Here is a 15444-nt window from a genome sequence, read left to right as displayed (position 1 = left end):
TGTATATATATATATTATATATATATATATATATATATATATAGTATTTATGTATAGTATGTATAGTGGTGTTGATTTTAATCTTTATTATTATACTGTCATCCACTTTCTGCTCTCTCCCTCTTATCCGAGGTGGAGGTAGGAGAAAAAATAGTGATGAGAGATACTAAATTACCTCTGCCAGATTAAATATCTAACGTTAGAAGAGGCAGGTGTGGAGGACTTCGAGACAGCTGTTGCACCCTGTTTCATCACCTCCACCACCGGTCCTTTTCTCTCTCTCTCTCTCTACTCAGCCCCTTATCTCTATCTGTATACTTGGACATTCCGCCGCTATTTGGTGTCGTCCTCTCATTTTAAGCGGACAAACTCTCTAATTAGAAAAGATGTCAACCACCAATGTTTCACGTCGCTTTATTATTAGCCAGGATCATAAAAGGCTTATTTATGTTTTCGCTGTTGGAAAGTTCCCTTTCGTGCCTTAGTTTCTTTCTCCTTGTATGCGATAATGTAGCTACCCTCTCTCTTAAATTGCTTCGCTGCCCCTTTAAATCAGTACCGCTGGTTTAAACAGTCTTTTCAGATATCTTATAAACGCTCTATGTAATTAGGGGTCACTGGACACTTTAATGAAACACCGACAACAACGATTGAATGAACATTATATTTTCTGCTAATTTCACGACAATCTTATTTCTGACTTTTCTACAAATTAGAACCGACACATATAAAGGTAAAATAATCTTCACTTCGCTAATTAACATTCATTAACGAAAACAATGGAATCAGTATTTCGTCTGTTGGGGAATTTAACGAGGAGAATAAACACAAATCACTGCTACTACATTGACTGTGGATTTAATAAGGATTTGACCAGGTCCGTATTAGTAGATATATCTTAAAGTTTTGAAGGAATATATATATATATATATATATATACATGTTTGTGTATATATTAGCAAAAGTAACTTTAATACTTCTCTAAGCCAACTTTAATAATAATAGAACCCGGCAGCGGCAACGACAATCAATGTAGAATCAACTCGAAGTTTGCGCGCATATATTATATATATATATATATATATATATATATATCCACCATGGATCATACAAATACCGATCTGGAACCAATGGATTCACAACAATTACAGTCTTTCTTTCGCAATTCGCTACACTGGGAGGATTATTACGGTAGGTATTTTTCCTTTAGACATTTTCTTTGTGGAAATTGTCAACGGTTCTTCAGAAAACACGCACGCACGCACACATACATACACACGCATACTTCTAAATCTTTGTCACTTCTCCCCCCCCCTTTCTATGTATATATGTACCTTCCGTTTTACTTGTTTTTAGTTGTTGGACTGCGGCCGAGCTGGGGCATTTATTGCCTTTGCCTTTATATATTTTGTCGAGCAAATCGACGCCAGTATTTAAAATCTGGTACTTATTTTATCGTTCTCTTTTTGTTGAACCGTTAATCCTATAAAGGGGCTGTTGAGATAGCGAACCACGAAACTTGGTTGGAATTCCCTTGAAAACGCTAACAAACCAATACCGGTTGTCAAATGGTGGGTCGATAAATTAAGTACCAGTTACGCACTGGGGTCGATGCAATGGACTTAATACCTATGTCTGTCCTTGTTTGTCCCCTCTATGTTTAACCCCTTGTGGGTAATAAAGAAATAGGAGAGGATAAACATTTGTGCGCACTCACACACACACACCATGAAGTTTAAGTGGCTGAAGACTCTCCTCACCACCCCCTGGACGGGACACTGGTCTCTCACAGAGTTAACTCACCAGCTTTCGTCAAAGCAATTGGTTGTGTGTGTGCGTGCGAAGAAATGTGGTAAACGGCTTTAAGACAAATGTCTTTTAGGATTTTGATTTCGATTCCTTGGATGTTAATGTCATCTTGTACTGGGGATGGCTGGAACATCCCATTTGTGTCTCTTTGCATACATGTCCCCTTCTCTGTCTCTCGTGTATGTATGTATGTATGTACGTACGTACGTACACACACACATACTCTTTCTCTCTCTCTCTCTCTTTCTCTCTCTCTCTCTCTCACACACACACACAATATTTTCCTCAACAAATTCATATGTAATCATAAAGTAATCCATCTGGAAAGTATCTTTAGAAAATTTCATTAAAAAATATAAATTTTTCTGAAAGTTATGAGGAAACAAAGTTGGTAGGGGGTATGTGCATACACTCATGTAGGTATGCCTCTGTGTATGTGTGTTGGTTATGGCAAGTTATTAAAAAGAACAATTTAACATTAAAGCGAAGGATTACTCTATACTTTGTGGTCGAGTAACATACTTCTTGCAAGAGAAAAGTTGACAGTGACTTCAAAGTCTTAGTTTGTCCTCATCATCTGATGGTGAACCAGTTGAAATTTTGAAGTTACTCTCAACCTTTTCGCTATAAAAGTCTATATATGAAGAACACCTTATTCTGCCTTATCTCTGCCTGAAGAGGATTGATAATATTGAAACATGTCCATTACTTCTACTGTCTTAAACACAAGACCTATTTCTTTACTATCCACAAGGGGCTAAACACAGAATGGACAAACAAGGACAGACAAACGGATTAAGTCGATTATATAACTGGTACTTATTTAATCGACCCCCGAAAGGACGAAAGGCAAAGTCAACCTTTCATCCTTTCGGGGTCGATTAAATAAGTACCAGTTATGCACTGGGGTCGATAAGACCATTTCGAGTTTACTGCAGGTATTTTCCCTGCTGGTTGTTTTAAGATTTTAATCCCTACTCCCACCCCTACACAAGAAAGGGTTAATGCTTGTCTATACTTATTGTATTCACAGTCTTCAGTTAATCCAAGTTTTACAACACAATATATTACAATATGACATGGTTAGACTCCTTTCATTGTATTTAGTGTCCCAAATACTTTTTGCTTAATTATATTGTTGGCATATCTCCGTTTTTCTAACGTACACATACATATGTGTGTTTATATATGTATATCTTTTATTACGGAGATGTACTTGCATAGCAAGTGACCTGATCTGAGATCATGTGCTGGAAAGAAAACAATTGCAGTGTGGATGGTGTTTATAATTTTGTCAGTGGTCTCAAAGCGACGAAAATATTTTGGAAAATTTAATTTAAATGTTGAAGTGAATCTAACGGTTTTTGTGTTTTTAAATGGCTTATAAACACCTTCCACACTGTAACTCTTCTCTCTTTAATAATATTAAAGATAGAACAGTTACCAAAATACATACTATTGCTTAACCATTTTCTCACACCGTCTCTGATGAAGGGATATATAAAATATCCCAGAAATAGCTATAATACCTATTTATAAATGTTTTGAACTCTTTCACAGCCTTGGATTTTTATCTCATTCTGTTAATTTGTATATATATGTGTATATGTATATATATATATATATAATATATATATATATATATATATATTATATATATATATATACTGTTTATATTTATTTTATGCATACACACTAGCGAATCGGCAAACTATCCATTAATTTGAATGATGAAAATATATACTAATTAAGAAGCAAATCTGAAAAGAGCCAAACTTTCAAGCCAGTCTTATAGCTGATAAGGCAACGGAAATTGCCAAAACTGACAGTCAAGTGTTAACAATTCTCAATCAGCATTTTTTGGACGATTAAGGCTCCTGTTAGTGAATATGTTTACATTCATGTGCGTTGACTACAACAGTAAAGCATTTTAGCTCTTATTTCTAGCGATGTAGGTGTTTCTAACACTCTAGTCACATTTATAATTCTCATTTTTGGTGAAATGTTGCAAAGTGCTATATATTAAACCATCAGATTAATGTAAAATTGTTTTTACTGTTACTGAACATAAAAACCACACCGTCCAACCCATGCCAGCATGGAAAACAGACGTTAAACGATGGGGATGATAATCTATTGATGTATATACACAAGTGTGTTTGTGTATGTATATGTATGTGTTTACTCTCATATGTATGGGTGTATATGTGTGTTTGTGTATCTGCATTTGTATATGTGCATGTATGTATGTGTGCGTGAAAATGTGTTTGTGTATATATATGCGTATGTGTACATTTATGTGTGTCATCATCATCATCGTTTAACGTCTGTTTTCCATGCTGGCATGGGTTGGATGGTTTGACTGAGGTCTGGGAAGCCAGGAGGCTGCACCAGGCTCCAGTCTGATCTGGCAGTGTTTCTGCAGCTGGATGCCCTACCTATCGCCAACCACTCCGAGAGTGTAGTGGGTACTTTTTACATGCCACTGGCACAGGGGCCAGAGGGGGCTGGCAACAACCACGATCAGTTGGTGCTTTTAACAGGCCACTGGCACAGAAGCCAGTCAAGGCGGTTCTGGAATCGGCCACATTTGGATGGTGCTTTTTACATGCCACTGGCACGGGGATCACAACTACAATTTCCATTTTAATTTTGGTTTTGATGTACTTGACTAAATAGGTCTCAAGCATGGCATGTTGCCCTAGGAGCCGGGGTACTTTTGAGTGGGCTGGTTATGCAACTCTGGTGTAGGTTACAGCTGTGAATTCACTTTATTTGTTGGGTCTTCTCAATCACAGCATATCTCCAGAATATACTAATTAAGAAGCAAATCTGAAACGAGCCAAACTTTCAAGCCAGTCTTATAGCTGATAAGGCAACGGAAATTGCCAAAACTGACAGTCAAGTATTGAGGCCCAATGTTTGAAGGTCATGCTTCACCACTTCATCCCATGTCTTCCTGGGTCTCCCTCTCCCCCAGATTCCTTCCACTGTGTGTGTACAATTATATATATACATAGATTTACGTATATTTTCTTTTTTGTATACATGTATGTATATCCAAAAATTTTCATCTCTCTGGATTCATTCATGAGGTTGCAGCCATCTTGCAGTACTACCTTCACTGTTTTAGTCAATTCTAACCAATTCAGGGTGTTATTTTGGGCTGGTATTTATTGATCTGTTTGGGGAGTTGTTCCTTTGTAACCTAAAGGGATATAACAGGAACAGCTCTGCTATTTTTAGATTTATATAAAAAAAAAAGAGACACTAACATGTGTTATATATATGGCACAGGTATGGCTGCCTACTTCCTGATCATGTGGTTTTAAGTTCAGTCCCACTGTATGACACCTTGGGCAAGAGTCTTCTGTTATTGACTTGGACCAACCAAAATCTCGTGAAACTGAAAACAACCCGTGTGTGTGTATGTGTTTCCTTGTCTTGACTTTACATCATCATCATCATCATCATCATCATCATTTAGTGTCCGCTTTCCATGCTAGCATGGGTTGGACGGTTCAACTGGGGTCTGTAAAGCCAGAAGGCTGCATCAGGCCCAGTCTGATCTGGCAGTGTTTCTACGGCTGAATGCCCTTCCTAACGCCAACCACTCCGTGAGTGTAGTGGGTGATTTTTACGTGCCACTGGCACGAGGCTAGGCAAGGCTGGCAACGGCCAATATGTATATATATATATATATATATATATATATATAATATATAATATATATGTGTGTGTGTGTGTATGTGTTCACATGACAGTTGTAAATAAGCATCACTCATACAAATGATGTTGTTAATTTCGTCTTCTGTATAAAACCTGTTTGGCCATGGGGAAATATTACTTTGCTTGGAAACAGGTGAGGGTTTGTGACTGGAAGGGCATGTCTGAACCATGCAAGCATGGAAAAGTGGACATTAAAATGATTGTATGCATGTGGAAGAGAGATACCCAGGAAGATACGGGATAGAAGTATTCAAGGCCGATCTCAAAATGTTGAGCCTTATGAAGGAGATGACAGAGGACCGAGGTTTGTGGTGCATTGTTGTACTTGAGAAGACCTGCCCACCACAACAGAATTGATATCCTAAAACCAAAGTGCCATGCAAAAAGCATTGGTGTGGGTGCTGCTGCCACATAAAATGCATCCAGTACACTTTGTGGTGTGGTTGGCATTAGGAAGGGCATCCAGCCATAGAAACCAAACCAAAATTGACTATGGAACCTTGGTGCAGCCCCTGGCCATGCCAGTTCCTGTCAAGCTGTTCAACCCATGCTAGTATGGAAAACGGACGTTAAATAAAGATGATGAAGAGTTCAATGAATAACAGAAGCATAAGTGTCATCTTCCATGAGGAGGCAGTCATTCCCGAAACAGATCTGTAAGAGAATTCCTTGTTATTTTTCTCTGTAAAAGAACAATAGGGTATTGTTTTTTAATTTTCGTTTTTTACCTTTTAATGGTTTCATCTTGAGAAAGACTGTGGTGACCTTCATAGGCACAAGAACACATTCACAAATGCTGTTGTATTTGCACATACACACACACACACACAATGGGTGAGTTTGAGTGGTGAAAATAAATATAGAAGGAAGTAGAGGAAGGAACCCCTCCCCCCCCGGAGAATAACAAGATGAAGAATGCTGAAGGAGGATATAAGAGCAAAAAGGGTTAGTGAGTGGGGAGTTACAACATAGGGCAAGATTGAGGGAAGGGTTTTAGCAGGGAAAATGACCTTAAAACACTTCTTGTATACATGTGTATGTCTCCTGATTGAAAGGTGCTTCAGACATAACCATTCCTTGTTCTGTTTTCAGGCATCGTGTATTTAGAACTTCATTATCTAATGAGTCTACAAAGTGGCGAGCTGGTAGAACCGTTAGCACGCTGGGCGAAATGCTTAGCGGTATTTCGTCTGCTGCTACGTTCTGAGTTCAAATTCCGCCGAGGTCGACTTTGCCTTTCATCCTTTCGGAGTCGATAAATTAAGTACCAGTTACGCACTGGGGTTGATGTAATCGACTTAATCCCTTTGTCTGTCCTTGTTTGTCCCCTCTGTGTTTAGCCCCTTGTGGGTAGTAAAGAAATAAGTATTTCGTCTACTGGTCTGAGTTCAAATTCCGCCGAGGTCGACTTTGCCTTTCATCCTTTCGGAGTCGATAAATTAAGTACCAGTTACGCACTGGGGTTGATGTAATCGACTTAATCCGTTTGTCTGTCCTTGTTTGCCCCTTCTGTGTTTAGCCCCTTGTGGGTAGTAAAGAAATAAGTATTTCGTCTACTGGTCTGAGTTCAAATTCCGCCGAGGTCGACTTTGCCTTCTGTCCTTTCGGGGTCGATAAATAAAGTACCAGTGAAACACTGGGGTCAACTAGTCCCTTCTCCCCAAATTTCAGGCCTTGTGGCTATAGTAGAAAGGGCTCATTAGAGCCCTTAATTTTTTAAAAAGACTGCATAGTTTGAGGGAAACATTTTCCAGTAGGTCGAGCAAATATCGTAAGGACATGTTCGTTCAAAGCAAAGGGCCCTTTATTCTTTTTGGTGTGTTTCTGTTGAAATACGACAGCTTTTGTTGAAGTATTTTGTAAAACTGCCACCATATTAAGTTGGCGTATGAAACATAAGCAAACATGGAATTTTGAAGGAAGGTTTTCATTTAGGTCACTTTAAAACAGCAAGCTTGTATCATACATCCAGGGCAATGTCGGGCAGCTTGGTATCAAAAGGGTTAATATCCCTATATATCCTTTTACTCTCTCTGTTACTCTTTTACTTGTTTCAGTCAATTGACTGTGGCCATGCTGGAGCACCGCCTTTAGTCTTATTCTTTTTAAGCCTAGTACTTATTCTATTGGTATCTTTTGCCGAACCGTTAAGTTACGGGGACATAAACAAACCAGCATTGGTTGTCAAGCGATGTTGGGGGGACAAACACAGACACGGAAACATACATACACACACACACATATATATATATACATATATACGACAGGCTTCTTTCAGTTTCTGTCTACCAAATCCACTCACAAGGCATTGGTCAGCCCGGGGCTATAGCAGAAGACACTTGCCCAAGATGCCACGCAGTGGGACTGAACCCGGAACCATGTGGTTCATAAGCAAGCTACTTACCACACAGCCACTCCTGCATCTATCATAATAACAATAATAATAATAATAATAACTAATGTAGATGTTTGTTGGTTGATTTTCCTCGATCACAAATTGACATTGTAGAGAGAGTAAAGGACAGGTAGAGAGGTTAACCTAAGAGGTGCAGGATGAGTGGGGAGAAAGAATCAGAGATGCATTGCAGGAGGAGGAGGAGGAGTAAATTACAGGGTAGTTAAGGAGTAAGTTGTACAAACAAGAAATTTGTTTTGTTTAATTTTATCTTATAGTAATAAGTATTTTACTCTTTACTCTTTTTACTCTTTTACTTGTTTCAGTCCTTTGACTGTGGCCATGCTGGAGCACCGCCTTTAATCGAGCAACTCGACCCCGGGACTTATTCTTTGTAAGCCCAGTACTTATTCTATCGGCCTCTTTTGCCGAACCGCTAAGTTACGGGGACGTAAACACACCAGCATCGGTTGTCAAGGAATGCTAGGGGGAAAAACACAGAGACACAAACACACACACATACATACATATATAGACATATATATGATGGGATTCTTTCAGTTTCCGTCTACCAAATCCACTCACAAGGCATTGGTCGGCCCGAGGCTATAGTAGAAGACACTTGCCCAAAGTGCCACGCAGTGGGACTGAACCCGGAACCATGTGGTTGGTAAACAAGCTACTTACCACACAGCCACATTTATTTTTGAAAATTCCTATTCGTTTCATCATTTTGTATATGCACCCAGAAATATGATAAAAGTTAAATTATAATTACTGTATGTATGCCATGGCAAAAGTACACATGCAAAGTTACCTGTTGGCTATAAGACAGGTAACGGACAGGTAGTAACACTTTTGTCTCATTTCTAATAATAAGAAAAGGTGTTTTTATTGTGAATGGAAATAAATAAATTTCAGAATTTCTTCCTTCCATTTCTTGAAGTAAATGACTTAAAGTGTCTCATCCAGGGATTCCAATAAAAATGTTTGAGTGGACGTGTCAGTGGGATCCTAGCTTTTATTCACTGGACTGGACTGGGCAGGTCAATGCACATTACATATTAAACTCATTAAATAACTTATTATATGATCAATATTTTAGTCAATATCTTGTCATTCTTTAACTCAATATTTAGTGCTGCCACAGGGTTGGGTCATGTTTGACCCCTTGCACTCCTCAGAAAGGTTTTCATTGATCTGAGGCCATCAAAGGAGCAGTCTGTAGAATACGATGTGGCAGGAATGATACCAAAAGACTGCCTGTACACCATGAACATCATTCCTGTAACAGCAACATTGACTTTGGTGTTCTCAGAGATTTCATATCATTTGAGACTGGCCCCTATGCAGTTATAGCAGCTCTCATTTGTACCAAAGATGTAGTGGAATGGTTCACTATCCTAGATAGCAAGATTTGGCTTGAGTTCATAACAATGAACATAAAAGGCAAACAAAAACCATTCTTTTATTCTTGTTGCAAAATTCCAACAAGCAAATTGTTCTTAGTTGCTGGGCATCAAATGTCACCAATATACGAGACCTTTGGAGATATGCTGTGACTGTGAAGACCCGACAAATAATGCGAGTTCATGGCTGTTCCTGCACCAGCTTCACATAGCAGCCCCAGCCCATCCAAAGTATTTTGGATCGTAGGGCGACCTGCTGTGCTTGAGGAGATGTATTGAGTTAAGTACATCAACATCAAAATAAAATTTAAATGGAAATTAGTAATTTTAGCCATTTCAGCATGTTGACAACACTTATTTCTGTTGGTGTTATTAAAATCTGACAAAAACTCTTTGACTTTCCTTCAATGAACCTTAGGGTTACTTGTTCAGTCCTGTGAATGTCTGACATCTCCTCAAACATAATGCAATACCCTGAACACCGTTTCACATCGTTTGCTCTGATCTCAGTTCCAGACAGTAGGTGAAGTCCACTTGTATAGTTGCATCTAACAAACTTTCCTATTTCGCCTCTAAGAAATATCCTTTGACTACAAATACAGAAGTTCCAAAATATCTTTGCCTGGTTTTCTGCAGTCTTCTGTGTGACTTCATTGAACTAATGTCTTGTTGGGTAGTGAGCAACGGAGTTTTGGTAGTAATCGTCAAGTGGTCTTGGTTCTGCACTACTTACTGCCTGTGTATATAACACAATAGTTTTTTAGTTCACTTAACACCAACATGTTATGCTTGGCTGTTTCACTTCATCATGGCCTGCTAATGGATGGCAAGCACTCTTCATATACTTTGTGAACCAGTTTGCCTTCTTCCAGTTTTCAAAACTACCTGTGTTTCCGTGCATGAAAACTCTACAAGAGTAACTCAGAGTTTAACATTAATTCATTGGTAAACAAAGGATAAGATTTAACCTTTTTGTTACTGTATTTAGTTTGAGATGTTCTGTGTTTCTTTCAATTAATTTTAAATATAACAAAGAGGTGCGGGCATGGCTGTGTGGTTAGGGAGCTTGCTTCCTAGCTACATGGTTTCAGGTTCAGTCCCACTGCGTGGCACTTTGGGTAGGTGTCTTTTGCTATAGCCCCGAGTCGACCAAAGCTTTGTGATTGAATTCGGTAGGTGGAAGTTACTGCTGTGTGTGTATGTGTGCGTATAGTTGCTCAGTGTCTCTCTGAAAGAGAGAGAGGGAATTTAGTAAAATAATTTAATTATCATTAAGCTGGTGTTAGGAGCATAAATTGTGACTAAGGTTTGGTGGAAGATTTTAATTCAAAACTTTTGAAAACAAGACATTTGTACTACAGAGCCAGAGGCGGTTTCAGCCAGGTTGGTAATAAAAGGGTTAAGAATTGTTTGTTTATTATATATTTTAACCCATTTGTTACCATATTCCTGTTGAGATGCTCTGTGTTTCATTCAATTAATTTTAAATATAATAAAGAATTTAGTAAAATAACTTTGTTATCATTCAGTTAGTGTTAGGAGCATAAATTGTGACTAAGGTTTGGTGGAAGATTTTAATTTAAAACTTATGAAAACAAGACATTTGTACTACAGAGCCAGAGCTGGTTTCAGCTAGGTTGGTATCAAAAGGGTTTAACCATACCTGAAACTAGATTCTTTACCAAATTTTTTTATTTATATTGTGACAAAACTGGTTGATTTGGTCCAGTTTTTGTGGTTTTGTTTTGAGGACACAGCAACACGAATGGAGATTCCTGGGTTACTTTTAGGTCATTCTTGTCATTCTCACTTGAAATATTTTCAGGTTTGGTGTCGCCAACCTCTATAGACACTCCAGATATGTCTCTGATATCCTGATCATCACTATTGTTGTAGGTTAGAGATAATATATCAGTTTCATCTCTGTTCCTCCCTTCTTTGTCTGAAACATTTCTTTGTTGAATGCATCATGACTTTCACATATTTATTCAGTTTTGATTTAGTGAAGCTTCATCTTGAAGCTTCAACACTTCAACGATGTAATTATTTATTTTTAGATATTGTAGGGTAGGTGTGAGAAGCTGGATCTGACCAGTTTGCATATAACAGGTAGGATATTTGGATCAGATTTGGTCAGTTTGAATACTAAAGGGTTAAAAGTCACGGGTGTGGCCGGAATCTTTGTAATCAAAATTTATTTCCTGGCACATTTTTTTCTGTAACATCATCACCATCGTTTAAAGTCCGTTCTCCATGCTAGCATCGGCTGGACGGTTCGACGGGGATCTGGGAAGCCAGGCGGCTGCACCAGGCTCTAGTCTCATCTGGCAATGTTTCTACAGCTGAATGCCCTTCCTAAAACCAACCACTCCGTGAGTGTAGTGGGTACTTTTTACGTGCCACCCACACAGGGGCCAGAGGAAGCTAGCAAACGGCCAAGATCGGTTGGTACTTTTTATGTGCCACTGGTACGGAAGCCAGTCAAGGCGGCACTGGCATCGGCCACGTTTGGATGGTGCTTTTTACGTACCACTGGCACGGGTATCACAACTACAATTTCCATTTAATTTTTATTTTGATGTTGATGCACTTGACTCAATAGGTCTCCTCAAGCACAGCAGGTCGCCCTACGATCCAAAATACTTTGGATGGGCTGGGGCTGCAATGTGAAGCTGGTGCAGGAACAGCCATGAACTCGTGCTATTTGTCGGGTCTTCGCAGTCACAGCATATCTCCAAAGGTCTCGTATATTGGTGACATTTATAATTAAAAGAATGGGCCATCCCTCAGTATTGGGACATGATGCCATTCACCCACACAACCCTCCCTCATAACATAGTCTGGGCAGAATGATGTTGTCTTCTCTCACTGACACTCTATAGACCAATATGGAAGGAATGCCAAAGAATATCCTGTAACTACTTGAGCAGAGGTCTTCAATTTAACCATTGTTTTATTGAGATATTTAGAAGGTTTACAAGTTAGTCCTGGAACAAAAAAACCTGATATCTTCAATAATATTCAAATTGAATCAGGTTAATTCCTCTGTTCTCTTGACATTTCTCTCCAGTAACTAATCTCTTTTTTTTTTTATTGAATTCTCTGTTTGTTTAAGAGTCAAGATTTCTAAAGTAGTTATGTATTGGTTTTGTATCTTCAAAGGAATTTTTGAAGATACATACCAAACTGCTACAGCTAACATTCCAACCAAACAATGCCTCGGATATCAATAATTGTTCTCTCGTCCCTCTGTTTCCTCCTATTCATTCCTATTCAGCCATTGAAATGCATTCATCAGAGCCCATGACATCTGTTTTTGTTGTTAATTATCTCAACAATAACATGACAATAACTTCTTCCACTTACAAAGAGTTCAGGTTAGGATTAAAGCTAGCAGCAACAACTGGCATTTAACCCTGTCTGACCCAAACAAGATCCTCAAAGCAGAAAGTAGAAAGTCCTTTCTGTTTATTTAGTTAACCTAGATAGCTGCATTATATAATTTATATGAACAACCAAAGATTTGCATAATAAGTCTTTGCTTAGAAACCAAGCATTAGCTGTAGGCAGGTGCAGAGTTGTAGCATTCCTAATATATGAGAGAGAGAGAGAGAGAGAGGGAATATGCATGTCTATATAAACAGTCCACAAGTTACATAACATATGGAGAACCCTCCATTTAGTCACACGGCTGAGATTTAATGTATTGTCATAGGCTGAAATTTTCATATTGTTTGTGGGAGACAGACTTTATAGAATTGTCCCCTTACCACCATGCATTAAATGTGTCTGAATAGCTTGCCAAGGTATCTTATTAGCATTATGCCAAACATGTCCTTTCCCAGAGACAGACAAAGAAAGGGAATATTTGCTTTCTTTTTCCTATAGCAAGAAGTAGCGGTTTGGTATTTACTGGGAAGGCTATTGTCTCTTTGGCTCCTCTCCTTAACTCATTTGTCATCATATTTCTGTTGAAATACTCTGCCGCTTTTAAAGTTGGAGTTTGGAACATAAATGAAAATAGGATTTTGTTGAAAGTTTTGATTTAGATCCTTTTAAAACAGAAAGTCTGCACCGTGGAATTAAGGCCAATCTCAGGTGGGTCGCTATTACTCTTTTACTTGTTTCAGTCATTTGACTGTGGCCATGCTGGAGCACCGCCTTTAGTCGAGCACATCGATCCCAGGACTTATTCTTTGTAAGCCTAGTACTTATTCTATCGGTCTCTTTTGCCGAACCGCTAAGTTACGAGGACGTAAACACACCAGCATCGGTTGTCAAGCGATGTTGTGGGGACAAACACAGACACACAAACATACACACACATACATATATATATATATATATACATATGATGGGCTTCTTTCAGTTTCCGTCTACCAAATCCACTTACAAGGCTTTGGTTGGCCTGAGGCTCTAGTAGAAGACACTTGCCCAAGGTGCCATGCAGTGAGATTGAACCCGGAACCATATGGTTTGTAAGTAAGCTACTTACCACACACCCACTCCCTGATACGATTAAAGTTGTGTATTATTTTGAGGAGTAGGTGCAGTGTCCATAACTCTCTCTCCCCACCACTACACAAACTAGCAAAGTTGTTGACGTCCAGTTCATACTTCTGTGTTGATGTCTGTTGGGAAATGTGAGCTAGGAGAGAGTTCCACCAGGCTCTTCTTGTATTGGGAAGGAAGGTGATAAAGTAATGATATTATCAAATGAACCACATGTGGAATGACATAAGTAGGTATGGACATCATTGTACAGAATGTTGTGGTCAAAGGAGTAACAACAGGTGGATGACACTTTTTATATTCTGTAGGCTTGTGATTTGTACAGTGTTGGTTAGTGAAGGTTATTTGCCTGTTTTAATCTCATTTTCATATAATACTGAACTGTAAAGACGAACTGATCAAATAGTGAAAGTAACTAACAGGCTATGCACCTTTGAAGTCAAATCTGTTACTAGGGACAGAATTACTGTTATTGCTATATGTCCTAGAGTGACACATAACTCCACCAAACTGCCCTTGTAGCAAAGATTTGAAATAATAATGATAATAATAAGTGCCAGTAAGGAGCGTGATTGTTACCTGCGTCACCTTACTGGCACTTGTGCTGGTGGCACGTGAGAAAATATTCAAACGAGGTCGTTGCCAGTGCCGCTGGACTGGCTCCTGTGCAGGTGGCACATAAAAAGCACCATTTGAGCGTGGCTGTTGCCAATACCTATTTCTTTACTACCCACAAGGGGCTAAACATAGAGGGGACAAACAAAGACAGACATAGGTATTAAGTCGATTACATCGACCCCAGTGCGTAACTGGTACCTAATTTATCGACCCCGAAAAGATGAAAGGTAAAGTCGACCTCGGCGGAATTTGAACTCACAACGTAACGGCAGACAAAATACCGCTAAGCATTTCGCCTGGCGCGCTAACGGTTCTGTCAGCTCACTGCCTTCTCGCTGTTGCCAATACCACCTGACTGGCCCTTGTGCCGGTGGCACGTAAAAGCATCCACTACACTCTTGGAGTGGTTGGTGTTAGCAAGGGCATCCAGCTGTAGAAACTCTGCCAGATCAGATTGGAGCCTGGTGCAGCCATCTGGTTCGCCAGACCTCAGTCAAATCGTCCAACCCATGCTAGCATGGAAAGCGGATGTTAAACGATGAATAATAATAATATTAATAATAATGATAATAATAATAATAAATGACCTGATGCAATACCAGGCAGTGGCTCTTGTGGCTTCTGATCTTAATTGATTGGAAGTGTTATCATGTACATTGTTTTGTCTTGGTATAAAAGATGGGCTACAGCAAATATTCTGCTCAATACCACAGATTTGCTTGTCAGTTGTTTGACCTTAACCAGTTGACCATATCCTTTAGTGGCTGATGATATGTGCATCTCTGATCACGAGCAAGAATAGCAAGAGAGCATCATAGCCATGTGTCAAGAGGAATTCTTTGGGGTTTGAATAATTCACCTTTGGAAACATGGGTGTTTCGTTCAACATCCTTAAACAACCCTTATTTAGGGACCTTTTGAGCGGGATGGGTTACTTGACCAGAAGAAAATTCTAACTGGGCCCCACCTGCA

The 15444-nt window shown here is 39.1% G+C and overlaps 1 protein-coding gene across 10 annotated transcripts in view; it reads left to right on the top strand.

Annotated features, from left to right (window-relative positions):
• LOC115212947 (pleckstrin homology domain-containing family G member 2-like) overlaps positions 1 to 15444 on the top strand; it is a 412633-nt gene that overhangs the window by 259614 nt on the left and 137575 nt on the right. The window contains exon 1 of one of the 10 annotated variants that reach the window (XM_029781797.2): positions 73 to 1191. The exons of the other annotated variants lie outside the window; for them this stretch is intronic. Within the exon in view, the coding sequence (XP_029637657.1) occupies positions 1101 to 1191 (91 nt within the window). The 5' untranslated portion in view covers positions 73 to 1100. Of the gene's footprint in view, positions 1 to 72; positions 1192 to 15444 lie in introns of those variants that run through there. 10 annotated transcript variants of the gene reach the window in all.

The sequence above is a fragment of the Octopus sinensis genome, linkage group LG6 (assembly GCF_006345805.1).
Source record: "Octopus sinensis linkage group LG6, ASM634580v1, whole genome shotgun sequence".
NCBI lineage: Eukaryota > Metazoa > Mollusca > Cephalopoda > Octopoda > Octopodidae > Octopus > Octopus sinensis.
The sequence above is the reverse complement of the archived record's forward strand: the minus strand, read 5'-3'. Positions and strand labels throughout refer to the sequence as shown.